The 18046-nt window shown below is 39.6% G+C and overlaps 2 protein-coding genes across 2 annotated transcripts; both read left to right on the top strand.

The window, feature by feature from the left end:
* Positions 1–493: 493 nt before the first annotated feature.
* On the top strand, positions 494–955 carry LOC141703422 (uncharacterized). The gene has a single exon (XM_074506958.1). The coding sequence runs from the start codon at positions 494–496 to the stop codon at positions 953–955; it is 462 nt and encodes a 153-aa protein (XP_074363059.1).
* A 15175-nt stretch (positions 956–16130) lies between these two features.
* On the top strand, positions 16131–17730 carry LOC141703427 (F-box/FBD/LRR-repeat protein At1g13570-like). The gene is made up of 3 exons (XM_074506961.1): positions 16131–16919; positions 17018–17176; positions 17263–17730. Exons 1-3 carry the CDS (start codon positions 16131–16133, stop codon positions 17371–17373), a joined length of 1059 nt encoding a protein of 352 aa, XP_074363062.1. The 3' UTR covers positions 17374–17730.
* Positions 17731–18046: the final 316 nt, after the last annotated feature.

Here is an 18046-nt window from a genome sequence, read left to right as displayed (position 1 = left end):
CAAAGGAAGGAAGAGGGATAGGTCACCAAGCCCGAGATACCGAAGGAATAGTCAAAGCCCAGACCGGATAAATACAACAAGCACAAGGAGGGGATGGAGCCCTCCCTCAAACTATGACTACAAGACAAGCCGGTACACACCTTTGGTCGCATCTATCGACCATATCTATGAGGTAAACAGAAATAAAGGGCTATTTAGGAAACCTGAAGCTTTATCATCATGGCAAAGCAAAGACAAGAAAAAATATTGTGAATACCATGAATCATCTGGACATAACACGCACGAGTGCCGACATTTAAAAGACGAAATCGAAGCGCTTATCAAGGAAGGATACATCGGAGAATGGGTAGTCAAGGAAGTAAGGAAGCACAAGGATGACAGGACAAGGGAAGAGGAAAGACGAGCCCCACGCGGGACAAACAATGATACCCCGGAGGAAAATAAATTTATCAGAGATGGCAGTATATGAACAATCTACGGGGGAGATCCCGGAATGGAATGCAGCAACCGAGCCTTGGCAAAATACGCTAGGGAAGCCCGGTTTAGGCCTCTCACAAATATTCATAGGGTGGAAACCCGACCACCCAAAGTATTTAAAGGGGAGTCCATGGATATCACTTTCAGAGAAACAGATGCCCGATGGGTACATCACTCACACGATGATGCGTTGGTTATTTCCATCCAAATCGGTACAAAGAATGTCCATAGAGCCTTCGTGGACAATGGAAGCTCCGTAAACATCCTCTATTACAGCACCTTCAAGAAGATGGGACTGCCTGATCAGGATATGTCAGGGGAAGACTCGTGGGTCTATAGTTTTTCAGGTGTAGGAGTTAGAGTCATGGGGTCAATTCGGCTCCCATGCACACTAGGGGAAAGCCCACTATCGGTAACAAAGATGCTCGAATTTAAAGTTCTGAATCAGGAATCATCCCACAACGTGTTATTGGGATGACCTTTTCTACGGGAGATGAGAGTCATCACTTCAATTCATCACCTAACAATCAAATTTCCAACGCCAAATGGAGTGGGAAGTATCAGGGGTTCCCAATATGATTCACGGGAGTGCTACAGGCAAGCAATGAAAGGGTTCAGAAAAGACTCCCACGCCGATGATACTCCGGACGTGGATCGAGAGAAAAGCATTGAGCAACCAACCGAGGAAATCCGAGTCCACTATTATGTTGAGCAAGAAGAAGAACATCCCTCTGAGTTGCCCTCGACAATGTTGTACCTGGAAGACACAATCAGAATTGAGATGTTGGAAGAAGAAGAGGAGGCGATGTATACCATAGTCCAAGCAGATTTCCATGGGGAACGTTTAGAAGGAAGATTCGGTGTCTTGCAAAGCCTCGAACAGGGTGACGTCATTCCTCTTGCAGAAGCACCCCCGCCCGCAAAATATACTGAAAAAATTGATAACTCTACTACGCAAGGCACACCTCCTGAAGAGAATGCACCCTCTCTACAAGATCAGGAGAACTATAATCCCCTTGACTTGGATCCCCGGATACCAATGCCGACAGAAAAGATGGGGCCAGCAGAAGATACGATCGAGATCCCCGTTAATGAAAAAGACCCGAGTAAGGTTCTGAGAATAGGGTCCCAATTGACACCAAGGTTAAAGGAAGGTCTGTCAATATTTCTGTTAGAAAACCTTGATGTATTTGCATGGAGCCATTCTGATATGGTGGGGATTGATCCAGAAATAATGTGACATCGATTGAATATCGACCCCAAGCATAAAGGGGTTCGACAAAAACGAAGGGCCGTAAGTGGAGAAAGAGCTATAGCCCTAGCAGAGGAAGTAGAAAGGCTCCTAGACATCAGACTAATTCGAGAATCTTTTTACCCAGAATGGCTAGCAAATCCGGTATTGGTAAAAAAGCCCAACGGCAAATGAAGAACGTGCGTGGACTTCACCGACCTAAATAAAGCATGCCCAAAAGATAGTTTTCCCCTACCAAGAATTGATCAGTTGGTCGACGCCACGGCGGGGCATGCCCTGCTCAGCTTCATGGATGCATATTCCGGGTATAACCAGATCCTTATGTATGAGCCTGATCAGGAGCACACCTCTTTCATCACTGATAGAGGGCTCTACTGCTATATTGGAATGCCATTTGGTCTGATCAACGCCGGTGCCACTTACCAAAGGTTGGTAAATAAAATGTTCAAGAAGCAGATTGGGAAGACTATGGAAGTGTATGTGGATGACATGCTCGTGAAATCGAAAAGGGCGGAAGACCACGTCGCCGACTTAACTGAAATGTTCCATATCCTAAGAAAATATAGAATGAAACTAAACCCGCAGAAATGCGTGTTCGGTGTAGAATCGGGAAAATTCTTGGGATTCATGGTCAATAACCGGGGGATTGAGGCCAACCCGGCAAAAATAAAAGCTCTGCTAGACATGAAATCCCCCACCAGTGTCAAACAGGTACAGAGTCTAACAGGAAGGATTGCGGCCCTGAATCGATTTGTGTCGAAGTCGTCGGATAGGTGCAAAGAATTCTTCAAAGCAATCAAAGGGAGAGGGAAGGATTTTCTGTGGACCCCTAATTGTGAAGAAGCTTTTCTGAAAATCAAAGAGCAACTGGGAAATCCGCCGATGTTGACCAAGCCAGAAGACGGAGAAACATTAATTCTATATTTGGCGGTGTCAGAATATTTCGTCAGTGCCGTCTTGGTAAAGGAAGAAGCAAGCTACCAGTGGCCTGTATACTATGTAAGCAAAAGGTTGTTGAATGCAGAAAACAGATATACCAACATGGAAAAATTAGTGTACGCTCTTATTCTTGTGGCACGAAAGCTAAGACCGTATTTTCAGGCTCACCGAATAGAAGTTCGCACCGCTTATCCGCTCCGGCAAATTCTACATAAACCCGAATCGTCGGGAAGAATGTTAAAATGGGCCATAGAGCTAGGGCAATTCGATTTGGAATATTGTCCACGCACGGCAATCAAAGGATAAGCGCTGGCCGATTTCATACTTGAGTTTGATGAAGATATTGATGATAAGGCCATAGTACCGGCAGAACCAACCTCGCAAGAAAGTCATCAGGACGAAAAGAAGCAGGAACTCCCCCACCCGTGGTGGACATTACATGTGGACGGGGCTGTAAACAACAGCGGGTCCGGTGCCGGGATAATCCTGATCACTCCGGAGGGGCACCGCTTGATGAGTGCTATTCATCTCAAATTTTATGCTACCAACAATGATGCTGAGTATGAAGCCTTGATTAACGGTCTGAAGTTAGCTCTGGAGGTAGGGGCCGTGAATTTGATAGTTCGAAGTGATTCCGAATTAGTTGTCAATCAAGTCTACGGAGGATTCCAAGCCCGAGGACCGCGGACAGAGCTGTATATGAGATGTGCAAGACGCCTACTGGGAAAATTTTCAAGTGCCAGACTGGAAAGCGTGCCATGAGAAGAGAATAGTAATGTGGACACTTTGGCCAAGATGGGGTTGCAGATGGACAGCGTCCAACTTGGACAAATCTCCTTGGGAATCCAGGAAGTTCCAAGTATCCCAGAGGTGGAGGTGTGTTAAATGCAAGAAATCCCAAAAGAAAGCTGGATGACCCCCATCCATAACTATATTCAATCAGGGGCTGTACCGGAGGATAAACTACAGGCTCGACGTCTTTGGTACCAAGCTGCAAAGTATGTCGAGTATGACGGGGTACTATACAAGAGAGGATTTAACCAGCCACTGTTACGTTGTGTGGACAGGGAAGAAGGAAATTATATTCTCAGAGAGGTGCATGAAGGGATTTGTGGCAATCACTCGGGGGGTGGTTCCTTAGCATTTAAAGTGCTCAGACAAGGGTACTACTGGCCGACTATGAGGGAAGATGCTTTCAATTTTGTCCGGGCCTGTGATCGCTGCCAACGGTTTGCCAACTATTCCAACATCCCGATAACCACCATTACCTCATTAACAAGTCCCTGGCCTTTTGCCATGTGGGGGATTGATCTCATTGGAGAGTTACCCAAAGCAAAGGGGGGTGTGAAATACGCTGTGGTGGCTGTGGACTACTTCACCAAATGGGCAGAGGCCATGCCATTAGCCACGATCACGGCAAAAAAGATAAGGGATTTTGTGTTCAACTCCATAGTATGCAGGTTTGGTATTCCTTACAAGCTCATTTCAGACAATGGGAAACAATTTGATAGTAAGGAGTTAAGGAAGCTCTGTGAAGACCTAAAGATTAAAAAAGACTTCGTTGCGGTTTATCATCCGCAGAGTAATGGTCAGACAGAAGCCATAAACAAAATCATAAAGCATACCTTGAAGGCTAAGTTGGAAGAAAAGAAGGGAGACTGGCCAGAAGAAATGCCCATGATCCTCTGGTCTTACAATACGACTCCTAGAACGACTACAGGGGAAACCCCATTTCTACTAACTTATGGATATGAGGCCATGGTTCCCGTGGAGGTAGGAGCTGGATCCCTCCGGAGAGATGTCTTTGTTGAGGAAGATGCAGAAGTTAACCAGAGGCTTCACTTGGATTTGCTAGATGAAGCCAGAACGAACTCTTAATTAAAGCTTGCTGCATACCAGCAGAGGGTCGCAAGGTATTTCAATAAAAGGGTTAAATCTGTACCATTCAAGGTTGGGGATCTTGTGTTGCGAAAGGTTATGCCTAATACTAAGATAGCTCAACACGGGGTGCTTGGGGCTAATTGGGAAGGACCGTACAAGGTCAAAGCTATACTCTGGAAGGGAACCTATCGCCTAGAAGACCTGGATGGTAAACTTATTCCTCAAGCATGGAATGCAGAACATCTACGAAAGTATTATCAGTAGGGTGTGGCTGTGCCCCCTTGTTTTCTTATTTGATTCTCATGTAATAGGCTAGTAGCAAATAAATTCCTTCGAGCCTAGAGGGGTAGTACATGTGACTGCGAACCCTGGAACTAGCAGAAGGAAGAAATTGTTTTTTTTCAAATAACTTCCCCATAGAGCATAGTAGCCATGGGACCGGTGTAATTTGAACACTAGAGCGCATTATCAATCAAAAGGAAAAGTTACTTCAAATTGTTTTATCTGCCTAACATGAAATTACTCATTTGAAAAACATCTGAGGCGCGCCCTATATTGAGGCGCGCCCTGTCTAGTAATTGTTAATTCATAATCAAGATTAAATACAGTGTACGAGGGTGAAAGGAATAAGTGTTCATGGCCATCAAAATAAGCTAAGCTTCCTAGGTTAAGGCGCGCCCATGGACTAATACTTGAGTAAAATATCGCAAAGGGATTACAAATAGGTGTTATTTGCAAATTCAAGAAATAAGGCGCACCCTATAGTCACAAAATCCATGGGAACGTAAAAAGGCCAAGTGAAAAATCGAAGTGCCTTAACAAAGTTTTTATAAAAAAGATATTAAGCCATGCAGAAAGTCACGATGCAAAAAGGAAAAGTAGCACCAAAACAAGTCATACAACTTTGCACAGCATCAAAAGAGGGCTGGCTCCTCATAAGTATCTGAAATTTAAAGACTATGAATGATTAAGGCGCGCCTTGGGACTGGTCTGTTGGAGGAATAGATTGGAGGGGGACAGTTGGATCAACTTCAGGCGCATCCTTGGAGAATTCCTCTTGAGGCGCGCCCTCTCTCTCTTGTTCTTCTTCTTCTAATCCAAGCTCTATCCTCCTTGCCTTGATTTCAGTAGCATGTTCTTTTTTGAATTCCACCATCTCAGCAACAGTCTCCTCCCCAAATTTCTCAAAGGAATAGTCAGGATCATTGGCCACAAAGCCCACCCTGTAAAAATGAAAACCATTGGCAAATGCTTCATCAGTCATTTCCCTCTTCTCATCAGGCCATCCTGTTTTCTGTTGCTCTTTGAGGTACTTTATCCTCAAGTTGGGACCAACAAGCTCAGTATGGAGAGAGGTAGCCTTTTTGTTGGCAATCTCTAATTGAGAAGTGAGATTGGCCACCTCATCCTTGAGGAAAGAGATCTCAGAATCCTTAGCTTTGATGTCTTTGGAATGCAAGAAGTCTTTGTCTGTGAGGGTATTCTTCAGAATGTTGTTATCACCCTGCAGCCTCTCTAGGCGCGCCTTCTCCTCAAGTAATTTGTCCACCACTTGGGTGGAGTGGATGAACAGTTGGCAAGAAGCTTTTATAGAAGCACGGGCAGCATCTCCCAAATCCATAGCCTGCCACTGTTCCACTTCTTCATCTGAAACATGAAGGGCACCCATGGGGCCAAGAGCGCTGAAAGCAGTAGAAGAACCAGAAGGCGCGCCCTCTGTTCTATGTTTCTTGGGCGCACCCTGTTTTTCTGTAAGGTCAATTAAGGGCCGTTTTTGAACAGGTGTTGTTTGAGGAATGGGAGCTGAAGTGGGGACGGATGTCTGTGCTGCAGGAACATCTTTCTTTGACTTCGGCCTAGGCTTATCACCAGGGCGCGTCCCAAAGGATTTAGGGATTCTTGGAGGGGCCATTTCTGCACAAAACATGGGACATATTAGTTAAGCATGGCAGTTAAATATAATAATAATAATATTGACAAACATGTATAAAATGTTATGCCTAAGATGCAAAGGGCGCGCCTTGGAAGGTGGAGCTTAAATAAACAAAAATTTACATCTAGTGTGATTATTAAAGATGACAGAAGAAAAGGACGCACCCATAAGATAAGGGCGCACCTTTATATCCTGCGGGTAGTTAACCTGAAGGATCCGGGCCTTGTAAAGAACCGTCCTCTGTTTCTTCTTCTTCTTCTTCTTCTTCAGCTTCTTCGCTACCTAAGTCGATAACACGGGAAACAGAAGCACCTTTCCTAAATTTTACGTATTTGCACTTCACTCCTACTTGGTCAGAAAGAATCCCTACTCGCATCAAGTTGGATCGAGTAACTAAGGATTTTAAGTTCCACCTGTCAGAAGCCACTCTAAGGAGGGCTTCAGCTCGTTTTTTGGGCTCGCCTTTAAGGAGTTTTGAAGATGGTCTGTCTGGAAAAGTTTAAGAATGAGGAAAGAAAGAAAAAATGTAAAAATAACATAAGGGAAAAGATACAAAGGCGCGTCCTTACTTGGTGACTTGTTGAATCTTATTCTTATCCTGGGAACGTCATACAGGTAAAAAAAGTTCTCTTTCCAACCTTTCTCGTGGCTAAGCTTGCCAGAGGAGAAACCCTTCTTGTTATGCTGCTTATCCACCACCAAATAATAGTACCCGTGGTCAGACTTTCTTAGATTGAAAAAATAAGCAACTTCGGCCATGGACGGTTGGGAAAAACCCAAGTCCGTATAGAGGATGAACAAGGCCAGGACGAACTTGTAGCTGTTGGGAGAAAGTTGGAGTGGAGCTACGTCGTAGAATTCTATCACTTTCCTAAGGAAGGGATGTAATGGCACGCCTATACCTAAAGACACCAGCTTGGGGCTGGTCACCATTCTGGGAATTTTAAAGTTTCTTCCATAATTGAAGATATGGGGCCGCATCATGCTCAAAGGGCGCGCCCATATGCCTTCCATATCATAAAACTCCATGAGCCATCCTAGTTGTTCGTCTGAACAAGCCGAAGACAGGCCCACGCAGAAAAGCTTCCCATGTTCCTTCCTGAAACATTTCTTCACAGCTTCATTACACGATTCGAATTCGTCCCAATCAAAATCCAATTCGCTGTCAGAAACTTCCCAATGTTGGAAGGGAATTGGAGAAGGCTCATGAGAGGTGGAAAATTGAAAGGAGTCTTCATCAAAGAAGTTTTCTTCATCACGGAGTGGTGATACATTTGCTTCAGGCGCGCCCTTGTGAGTAGGAGAGGTAGGCGCGCCCTTTGGTCACTGAGGAGATAGACTTGGGGAAATAGCCTTGTAAAAAACCTTGGAAGGCCCAGCGTCTACATTAACCCCCCTTTCAACACCCCTATACCTGTCGGCATTTAAGCTCTCAAACCAATCATCATCGTCTAGCTCTGTACTAGTTGGGGCTGGAGACCTCTTTTTTTGGACTAATTTTTGTTTTCCGTGTCTACGAGATAAGGGAATGTTGTCCGTGGATGAGCTATCTGAAAAATCTGCCATTAAGGAACCCTTTTTGGAGTCTTGAAGAAGGCGCGCCACCCGGTTCAGGAATTCGGGAGTATGGTGAGCGTTTGGAAGTTGGGGGTCCAAGTAAGCGTTTGGAGGAGAATAGATTCCCAAGTTGGTAAGGAAATCCTTGAAAGGGTGAAAAGGAGAAGACGTGCCCTCGTCTTCCAGCTGCCAAGAAAACCAAAAATGTTGAGGGCGCGCCCAATACGAAAGAACGAGATATAAAAATATGAAGGAAACAGAAAAGGTAGGGATAGACTTAAAGGAAGGGTGAGGTGAGTCATACACTATGAAGGCGCGCCCTATTCTGTCCTAAAATCTATAAAAGACTGGAAGATTGGATGACATTGGCGTGGCTTAAAGTAAAAGGAACGCGCCTCGTATCGATAAAGAGGCGCGCCTTATCATGGGACGTATATTTTTAATTTTAAAACGGTTGGGATTCCTAGAAACATAAAATTAAAAGCTAGACCCCAAGATTTCAGATCTAGAGCAACAAAATTTGAAAGTATAAGATATACATACACAGATACATACATCATTTGTGTTTATCACCAAGAACAATTAAGGAAGTTGAAGAGACAATGTAGCATGTAGTATTATTTGTGTGATGAAATCCCGAGAAGAAAGAAGATTTACATACCTTTTCAAATGGAGAGGACGTTGACTGGAAGAAATTGAGAATATGGTGACGGAGAAGGCCGATTCTGAGCAAGAGTTCGTCGCCGGAGTTGAAGTCTTTGGTGAAGAAAGAGAAAATGAAAAGGAAGGGGAAAGTGAAAGTAAAAATGAAAATGACTAACGGTGACTTGTATTTATAGGTGAAATTGACAGCTGTTAAAATAAATCACACCAATCACGTCAGGCACGATTTCCGAATAAACAGGGGAACCGTTTTAAAAATAATTCAAATTGAAGGACGCGCCCTCTTGAAGACGTGCCTCGTATAAATTAACTCAGTAATCCTGAATGCAAAATCCGAAACTTTAGGAATGCACACCCTTTTTAAGGCGCGCCTCATAAGTGTGATATTTGGGATGCGCGAAAATGGGAACTCTGAACAGATCAAGCCCTGTTGAGGGCGCGCCCTAGTAAGTAGTACTAGGGAATTGTTTATACAGATTTTGTTAAAGATAAAGAGAAATTCCAATCCCATTCTCAAATGACATATGGAATTCGGGGGGTAGTTGTTATGCCCAAATGTTGGTATAAACAATATTCAGATTAAGATTGATAAAATAGGTAAAATTGAAGGAGAAACGCCTAAAAACTAGGAAAAGATAAGATTAACTTTCTATAAACAGATGGCACGCCCTAAGAACGCGCTGCATTGGTTAAACAGTTGAGTGGCCCGTGACCGTTTTGCCTTAAAGGCGCGCCTTTGAACATGACGAGGCGCGTCCAATCATTGAAAAAAGATAGATGAGTGGCTTAATTGGAGTCTGTCCTATAGTGAGCCTTAGGGCGCGCCCTAGGTAAGGGAGGCTCCTTGGGTGGATCATTTGGACATGATTACTTCGACATGTCCATACTATGGCTTGGGCAGAATTAAAGTCAGCCCCAAAGATGAATAGTTTAGGGCGCGCCTTATGATGTAAAATGGTATGAGAAACCAAAAGCTGGTGATACAGGGCGGCGCTAACATACAGAGATGTTAGGGCGCGCCTTGAATTTCTACTTGGACATAGGTATGGCTTTTATGTGCTGATTAGGTGGATTCTCTAGAAGGCTCAAGGAAGATGGAGATTATTATTACTAACCTACTTGATGCAGGTACTCTATTGAGGAACTCCTTCCTGTAGCATATCTACAGGAAAGGCGGTGTCCGTGGTCAGAGACCTCCAAGGGTATGCCTGGACTTAAGGCCTCCTCCTGTAGTCAATGGGTGTCCTCATTGGGGATGTGGGGTGAAATCTGATGTGTGCTTTGGGAGCTCTGTCTCTGTAGTCAACGGGTGTCCTCGTTGGGAGACTTCGGAGTATCCTGCACTTTGCACCCAAAAGCTTGGGATCACTTGTCCTGCAATCTGGTTTGGGGGACAAGGATGCGTCCAACATTTGGGGTGAACCACGGCTATACCTGCGTTCACGGACTAGAGAAACAGCTGGTAGCGGAGGGTTATCCTTGGCCAGGGAGATGCCTTATCCGTGAAGTCTCGAAGCCGCGGACGAGCCTTGGGCCTTTGTGGTTGGGCCTCATCGGCGGACATTCCTAAAGCTAGTAGAAGACGGTTTCCAGTAGGTTTCCTATTGGGCCTCGGGATAAGAAATCTAAGCCCATTAGGTTTCTTGTTCCCCAAGAACTATGTGGGCTTGATCCCCTATAAATAGGGGTACGTAGGCACATTGTAAGGGGTCAGAAGAGAGAGCGCAAAGGAGCCACCACTAACCCTAAGCAATCTCAGCCCCCAATAATCACCACCACCAAATACTGTTCATCTTTTCCGACGAATACTGTTCATCGGATCCACCGACTACTGCTCACGTTTCCGATAAAGAACCGCCATCACAGATCTTGTTTCCGGCTACTAACCTCAAGTTTTGTTGTTCCCAAATTCCTCCGTCAACAATATGCTTCAAGATAGACAAAATAGTAAGCATCATTATATTAAATGAAGTATACTAAATTCGATTACATAACAAACGCAAACCAAATTAATCAAGTACATTTTCCAAAACAAGCGCAAAATAAATTACAAAACATTTTTCAAGATTTTAGCTTTCAAGGTATCATAATATTTTCTTTGACCAAGTAGCATTTTACTAGTATCCATTGCCATGATGTGCCTTTCGCGCTCCTCCTTTTCTAAGTGAAGCTGCAATTTCTCTTTTTGTAATTGCATCATCTTCATATGCCTTTTCTGCTCCTCCTTTTGCATTTTCATCATTGCTTTCTGAAGCTGTAAACTCATTTTTATAGATTCAGTTCTCGAAGAAGCAACAACTAATGCATCTTTCTGCATCGATTTAAAAATTTCTAAGCTTTCTCCATCTAATGCATCATATGCAGTTTTTTTTAATTTTTTTCGCAGCTTTTCTTCCTATTGGACGCTCCATTCCTTCTACAGATTCCATATAGGCAGATTCTGGACTATCAACTGATGGAGAAGACGGCTGGTTCTCCTTCATGTTTAGCTTGTTTTTTTTACCAAGGTAGCCGCATATTTTGGTGAATGGCGCAACTCATTCCAATGCTGCATGAAAGGAAATTTCTCTTTTTATATATCCTCGTACATCGTCTTTATCTCTGCAATCTGCCAAAGATGAAGTAAATCAAGGTACTGTAAATAGGGATACGTATAGAACAACATCTCTGTAACTAACAGTTCCAGTTCTACAGTAAGGAAAATAGTCACTTCTCAGTAGAGTACAGATGCAGGGTTGCATGCAGGTCAGTTCTCAGTAGATGCATTCAACAGAACTTAATAAACTCAGATCTTTCCAACACACTTGCAGCATGTCTGGGAAATTACCTATTTAATGTTAAAACTAAGTCAAAAAACACAGCTCCTCTGATCTATCAAGATCCTGCCAAATTAGAAAAAAAAAAGATCCTGCCACTGCCATATTTTTTCCCTATCACATATACATGCCTCTTTCACAGGTTATAGAGCTTTAAGTAGAAAAATAGAATTTCTACAATCAAAATAATACTTGATTGATTAAGAGTTTGAGTATCGAGTCTTATAAAAACATTTCTACAAGGGCAAAGATAATATATATCCGCCAGTAAATACATCAAATTATTATTGTATCTCATCTCTCCTATAAGTCTATAACATGTACAAATTTGCTAGATTCCTTTCCCATAAATTACAACATCACAAGGTTGCAAACTTCAACTATTCATAAACAATAAAGTACACATTCGTCAGCATAGAAATTAACTTTCTCTGTTTTTATTTCTTCGACCAAAAAATTGATATATTCATGCATATTAATATTAATATTACTCGATTGACATTAATATTAATAACTGTTGTGCTACCTCCTAATTTAGTTTCCTATAAAGAAAAATATCTTGGTAAATTCAATTGTAGCCAGTGTTGTAAAAATCGGGAATCGGGGAAGATCGGTCGAGCTACCGATTTGGGATTAATTGAAAATCGGGGATTAATCGGAGTAAAAATCGAATGTATTATAATATTAATTTATATTTAATATATTATTATGATTATATTAGTTATTTATTAACAAATATATATTTATTATATCATAATTTCTATAATTATTCATTTTAAAATTAATATAGTATTTTAATTTTAATAAAAAATTATATATACTGCAATAAAGAAAAATTAATAAAAATAAATCGGATTTCAAAGATCGAATCGGTCGGATACTTTGTAGGGGATTAATCGAGGATTTTTTTAAAAATCGGGGATTTTTAGAACACTGATTGTAGGAGGTTTCAACAAATCATAGCACATACAAAGTCACAACCGAATCCCTAATTTGATACAAATTAAACAAAAAGAAGAGATTGAAAATACATACCTGTGCTTGCAAATTATGTGGTGGGAGAAGAAATAAAGCAGGGGGAGATGATGTGGATAATTGGCTACAGATGTGGAGTCCTTCAATAAATATAGCCAAACATATCAGGGTGGCTATAATTTATGCTAAGGGGTTTAGGCAGTTGGAGAAGAAAAAATTGGAGACATTGGCTCTAAGTTATACATTAGAGTGACACTGGAACTTATTAGCTAAGGAAGAAGGGTTGGAGTCTTGGAGATGCTCTAACAACCAATTATCATCCAGATTCATCTCTTTGATCCAGTCAAGAATGCACCACAAAGACATCCCATTAAATCTTTTTTACATTTCAAGTGCCAATTCTTCCTTTTCTAAAAATCCGACGGGATATGAATTGGAAAAGTCAAAGAGTTTGATGCTCCTACCCAAACCACATAATCCGCATAAACTGAATCAATATTTAACCTACCCAAACCGAATTTAAAATATGATTTGCGGTTATAGTTCAACTACTTTAAAAATCCGCGGGTTATGGGTTGGTTTTGGTTTGACCTTAACCCAACCCGCTTCCGATCCGAACCGCATCAATACACACACAGTTTTATATTTATGATTATATCACGTAAAACAATTATATCCTATAATCAATAACTAAATTAGTGTTAAATCTCATCAAATAATTATGAAATCATCATGCTTTTCAATAGATTGTCTATTGCTTTTCTTTAAAAATAATGTTGAATACCTGAAATTTCTTTTACATTGAACATTTATTATTACAATTAATTGATCAACATGTTATTAGATATTAGTCATTTGCAAGTAATACGAGTGATATACTTTATATGAAAGAATACATAAATATATTTTTAATTATGTAAGTTGTAAGAAGTAAAGTTTAAATAGAAAAAATGTTGCTTAGCAAAAAAAAGAAAAAAAATATTACTTTATTTCTCGAGTTCACTAATAAGAAATGTCTTAATTCGCCAAAACTCGCTAAATCGAATCGAACAAAACCGAACCGAGTGGTTTGTATTATTAGGTTACGAGTTTCGGGTTGGTTTAAATTTTTTAAAACCGCAATTAATCTGATTTAACGCAAAAACCGAACCAAACCGGACCGCGATCACCCTGCTCCTAAATACGTACTCACTTAATTTATGATTGCGCAGAGTTTTTTAATGTAAATCTACGGAGTATCATTGTAATTGCAAAATTTATTTAGTAAATTATAACTATATCATTACAAATATATTATATACTCGGGTAAACTACCTAAGTACGTACTTAGGGGCATTTTTCTCAAAATCAAATATGTTCAAGTTTGATCAAGAATTATACTTTGCTAGTTTATAATTTCGGAAATTTAAAAATTAAATATAATAGTAGATTAAATATACTTTCCAATAATATTTTCATTCATAATTTTTTATGCCTAATAGAATTTATAAATTTTTAGTCAAAATAAGTTTTGATCGACTTTAAAATTTCATAAGAATCCAGTTGTTGAGAAACAAGGGACTTCATTTTTCGGCCCAAATATGTAAAATTTAGGTGGGGTTCAGTGAATTGGGCCGGAGACAACATGTGTAAAGAAGCCCATTAGCCACTAGCCCATTAACATCTAAAATTTTCATTACATTTGCACATAAAAATTTGTATTTGTCCCAAAGCGCCCACATTTCAGCAATTCTTGATGAAGCTTCTCTCCTCTTTTGCCACATTTGCAACGTAAGTTTTATCGACTCCGTGTTTACTTTAATATACTCTGTGTTTACTTACAACTTTTTTTTAATTATTATTTATCTAAACAGCGTCTATATGTGCTATCACCATTCTTCTAATTCATTGGTGTAAATATTTGTTATTAGTGTTGAATTGGTATACCCGATCGAAATTAAGTCACAAATCGATATGTTTTGTATTAATTTGTTATTGAAAAGTTGACACAAATTTACAAGTTAACGGCTAATTTGAGTTAGTTCTATAATAGCGAGTGATTAATTTTGTATACATGGGTGTAACGAGTGATGTGTGATAATTAACATGAAGAAAAAGTGGGTAAAATGAAGAGAAAGTTAGTAAGTTACTGGACTTCACTAAATTTGCGATGAAAAATATGTTATTTTAGTATTTGTTAATAATTGGAAGCTGATGCATAAAATTATTACTTTTTTGTGCAAAGGTAATTTTGAAAGAGAGTGGTTGTAATTCTTGATTGGAATTTGCATTTGATGTCGGGGTATTGTTGATTATGCATTGTTGGAGTATTGTGCAATACGCATGTTTAGTTACAGTATTTTGTAGTATTGTGTAGTAATATTGTACTTGATAAGATTCCAACACTTAAGAATTTTCCTCACTAAATCAGATTCGCCTTCTAATTATGTAATAAGCTAGCTTGGAATATCTATGCTATCATATATTCCTGGCATATTTTTATAGAAGAGAAGGACGAAGATATGACGGCATGTGGTTGTATAAAAAGGGTCGATATATTTTACATTAGACTGCCTTCGTTTCGTCCCGATAGATGGTTAACGTTCGGATTTGGTACGAAAATTATGACAAGTAAAGAAAAGGAAAAGATAATATATATTGGGAAATATTAAGCAAAACAGTTTGAAAATATCAAACTACACTCACCATTTTTTCCCTCAGGGCTTTGATTATGAATGCTAGGGCAAATTTATCTTTTCAATCTTCTTTTGCTCTGGAAATAATAAAAAAATAGTTCTTTATCTCAAAAAAAAGTAGTTGATAAAAATACGTTATTTAGTAAATATTAACAATTGGAACTTGATTGATAAAAATATCACTTTTTTGTACAAAGGTAACAAAAATGATAATTTTGAAAGGGAGTGGTTGTAATTCTTGAATGGAATATGCATTTGATGTTGGGGTATTGTTAATTACGCATTTGTTGTTGGAGTATTGTGTAATACGCATGTTTGGTTAGAGTATGGTTGTAATTCTTGAATGGAATATGCATTTGATGTTGGGGTATTGTTAATTACGCATTTGTTGTTGGAGTATTGAGCAATACACATGTTTGGTTATAGTATTGTTTAGTAATATTATACTACCTCATATGCATTTGGATTTGGGGTATCTTATAGAAACCAAATTAGTAATGTCTATTAGTCAAAGACCCCCGTTGTCAAATGCGTACTACCTTTCCCGTTCAACCTCACAGATGTACACATGTACGACATTTATATGCTATCCAACACTTCAGAATTTCCTCACTAAATCAGATTCGCCTTCTAATTATGTAATCAGCTAGCTTGAAATATTCATAGTATATTCTCATATAAGAGGAGTACCGAGATATCGTGGCGTGTGTTTTTATAAAAGGGGTTGAAAAAGAAAAGGAGATGGGCGTAGTGATATAAAATACGCATTTGACATTAGGGTAATTGAATGGGTAGAATTTTCCGAAGTGCTTGAAAATGGGTATTTTGGTTAATGTTCATTGAAAACTCGGTATTTATATCATTATTTCACAATCGGACGAGACATCATAAAAAGTAAAATGTTAATAAATGGATGAGGCATCATTAGTAAATTATGACGCGTTTTCTTATTGCAGATGAGAATGGATGAGTCTAGTAAGAGAAAGGTCGGTCGTACTCATATTGAGGAAGATAGGATCAATGTGCTGCCTCGGAATGTACAAGAAACTATCCTTTGTTTTATGCCTATACGAGATGCAGTGAGAAGCAGTATCTTGGCGAGGAATTGGAGGAATTGTTGGACTACTATTCCAAATCTTGTTTTTGATGAAGACATCTTAAGTGAAAAGTCACGTTATATTGGCAGATCGCGTGGTCTAGAACTAGCAGCTCTTAATTTTGTTAGTGTGATAAGTAATGTTCTCCTACTCCACAATGGCCCCATTCTCAGATTTTCTCTCTGTTTTCCTGGTTTTTGCGATGCCAAGATAATCCTTAATTGTTTTGGTCAGTGGATTCCGTTATTCTCAAGTAAGGGTATCAAGCAACTTTATCTAAAGGGCCTAAAAAATGTTTGGTTCCCCTCTACACCTGCATTTGGAGGATTGACTTTTCTGAAGGAAATCGTCTTAACAGATGTCTCTACTTCAGAACAAAATGTCTTCAATTGCCCTGTGCTTGAGGGGTTGAACTTGTTCCGTGGCAAAGGACTCTTACCTATCAACTTTCGTGCTCCTAATCTCAAATACCTACGTCAGCTGTATACCAAAATGCCTTCAGAATATTCGTTAGCTGGGTTAGAAAACCTTATAGAATTTTCTTGCATGGTGGCTTATGATATGGAAATGCCGTCAGAAACATCCAATGTGGTTAAGGTTTTCGGTTGTTTAAATAAAATTGAGAAAATCACCATATCAACTTCTTTCATTGAGGTAATGTTCAAATTCTCCTTACACCATCTACTGTAACTTTATTTTTCTAATCAACATCTAATTGTTTTTCTGCTCTTTGTTTGCGACTTGTTTCGAAGTACTTGGCTGCAGGAGGTTCTCCAAATAAATTTCCTCATCCACTGCATTACCTCAAGACTCTGACTTTCACTGATATACATTTAACTCGTGTGTCTGAGGTTTCTTGTTTGCTTTGTATGATTCGGAGTGCTCCCAACTTGAGCAAGCTACATATCTTGGTGAGTGCAATCCGCTTGAACTTATAATGTGTCACCAAAGTTATTGTTTGACAATTGCAAAACATATATTAACCATAACTCATTAGGTGGATTGGCTTGGAAAGGATGCTGGTGAAGGGAATCTCAACAATTATTGGGTAAACGTTTCTGAAGATTGTACCAAAGTTCAAAGTTCAAAGGAGGTGTTTACAGCTTAACTGGAAAGAGAAATTTATCGCGAGTCAGCGTGCTGGAAGCTGATAATGCGCAGAAGAAGCACTTGAATATGCAAGAAAGATTTTTAGCTGGGATTTTGAGAAATCAACCTATAACATGAATGAGGGGTCTTTTGGCAGTGATGATGTTAGGCTGCTAGCAGTTCCCTGTGATTCTAGCAAACTTGAGTGTTTATTTTAGCATTAACTTGCAAATCATTAGTTAACAAAAAAAATTAATACCTTCAAAAAGTAATGTTATCTACTGCATTAGTAATATATATTAGTGGAGTAAAATTGCATTGCAAATGATAAAAGTAAGAGGGTGAATTTGAAAATTTTATCATAAATTTCCGTTGAATGTAAAGATAAACAACTAATACGAGATAAAAAAGACTTGCAGTTTAGGACGGAGGGAGCCGCATGTACCAATAACAACAAGTGCAATATCAAATCATATATATAAAACAATGAAGCATAAATATAGCATGATTGATTGTGATTTAACACAAGATGGTTATGACTTAACACAAGAAATTTATTGGTTTACATAAGATTCTGTTTGTACAATGTAAAAATATTTAGAAAACAAGAGTTCACAACATCTTGTTGACATTAACAAGATCTTTACTTCAACTTCGATGAAGATTCCAAAGATTCAGGTAAAACAAGAAAT

Source organism: Apium graveolens, unplaced genomic scaffold (genome assembly GCF_009905375.1).
Source record: "Apium graveolens cultivar Ventura unplaced genomic scaffold, ASM990537v1 ctg6634, whole genome shotgun sequence".
Taxonomy (NCBI): Eukaryota; Viridiplantae; Streptophyta; class Magnoliopsida; order Apiales; family Apiaceae; genus Apium; species Apium graveolens.
Note: the sequence above shows the minus strand (reverse complement) of the source record. Positions and strands in the feature narration are given on the sequence as shown.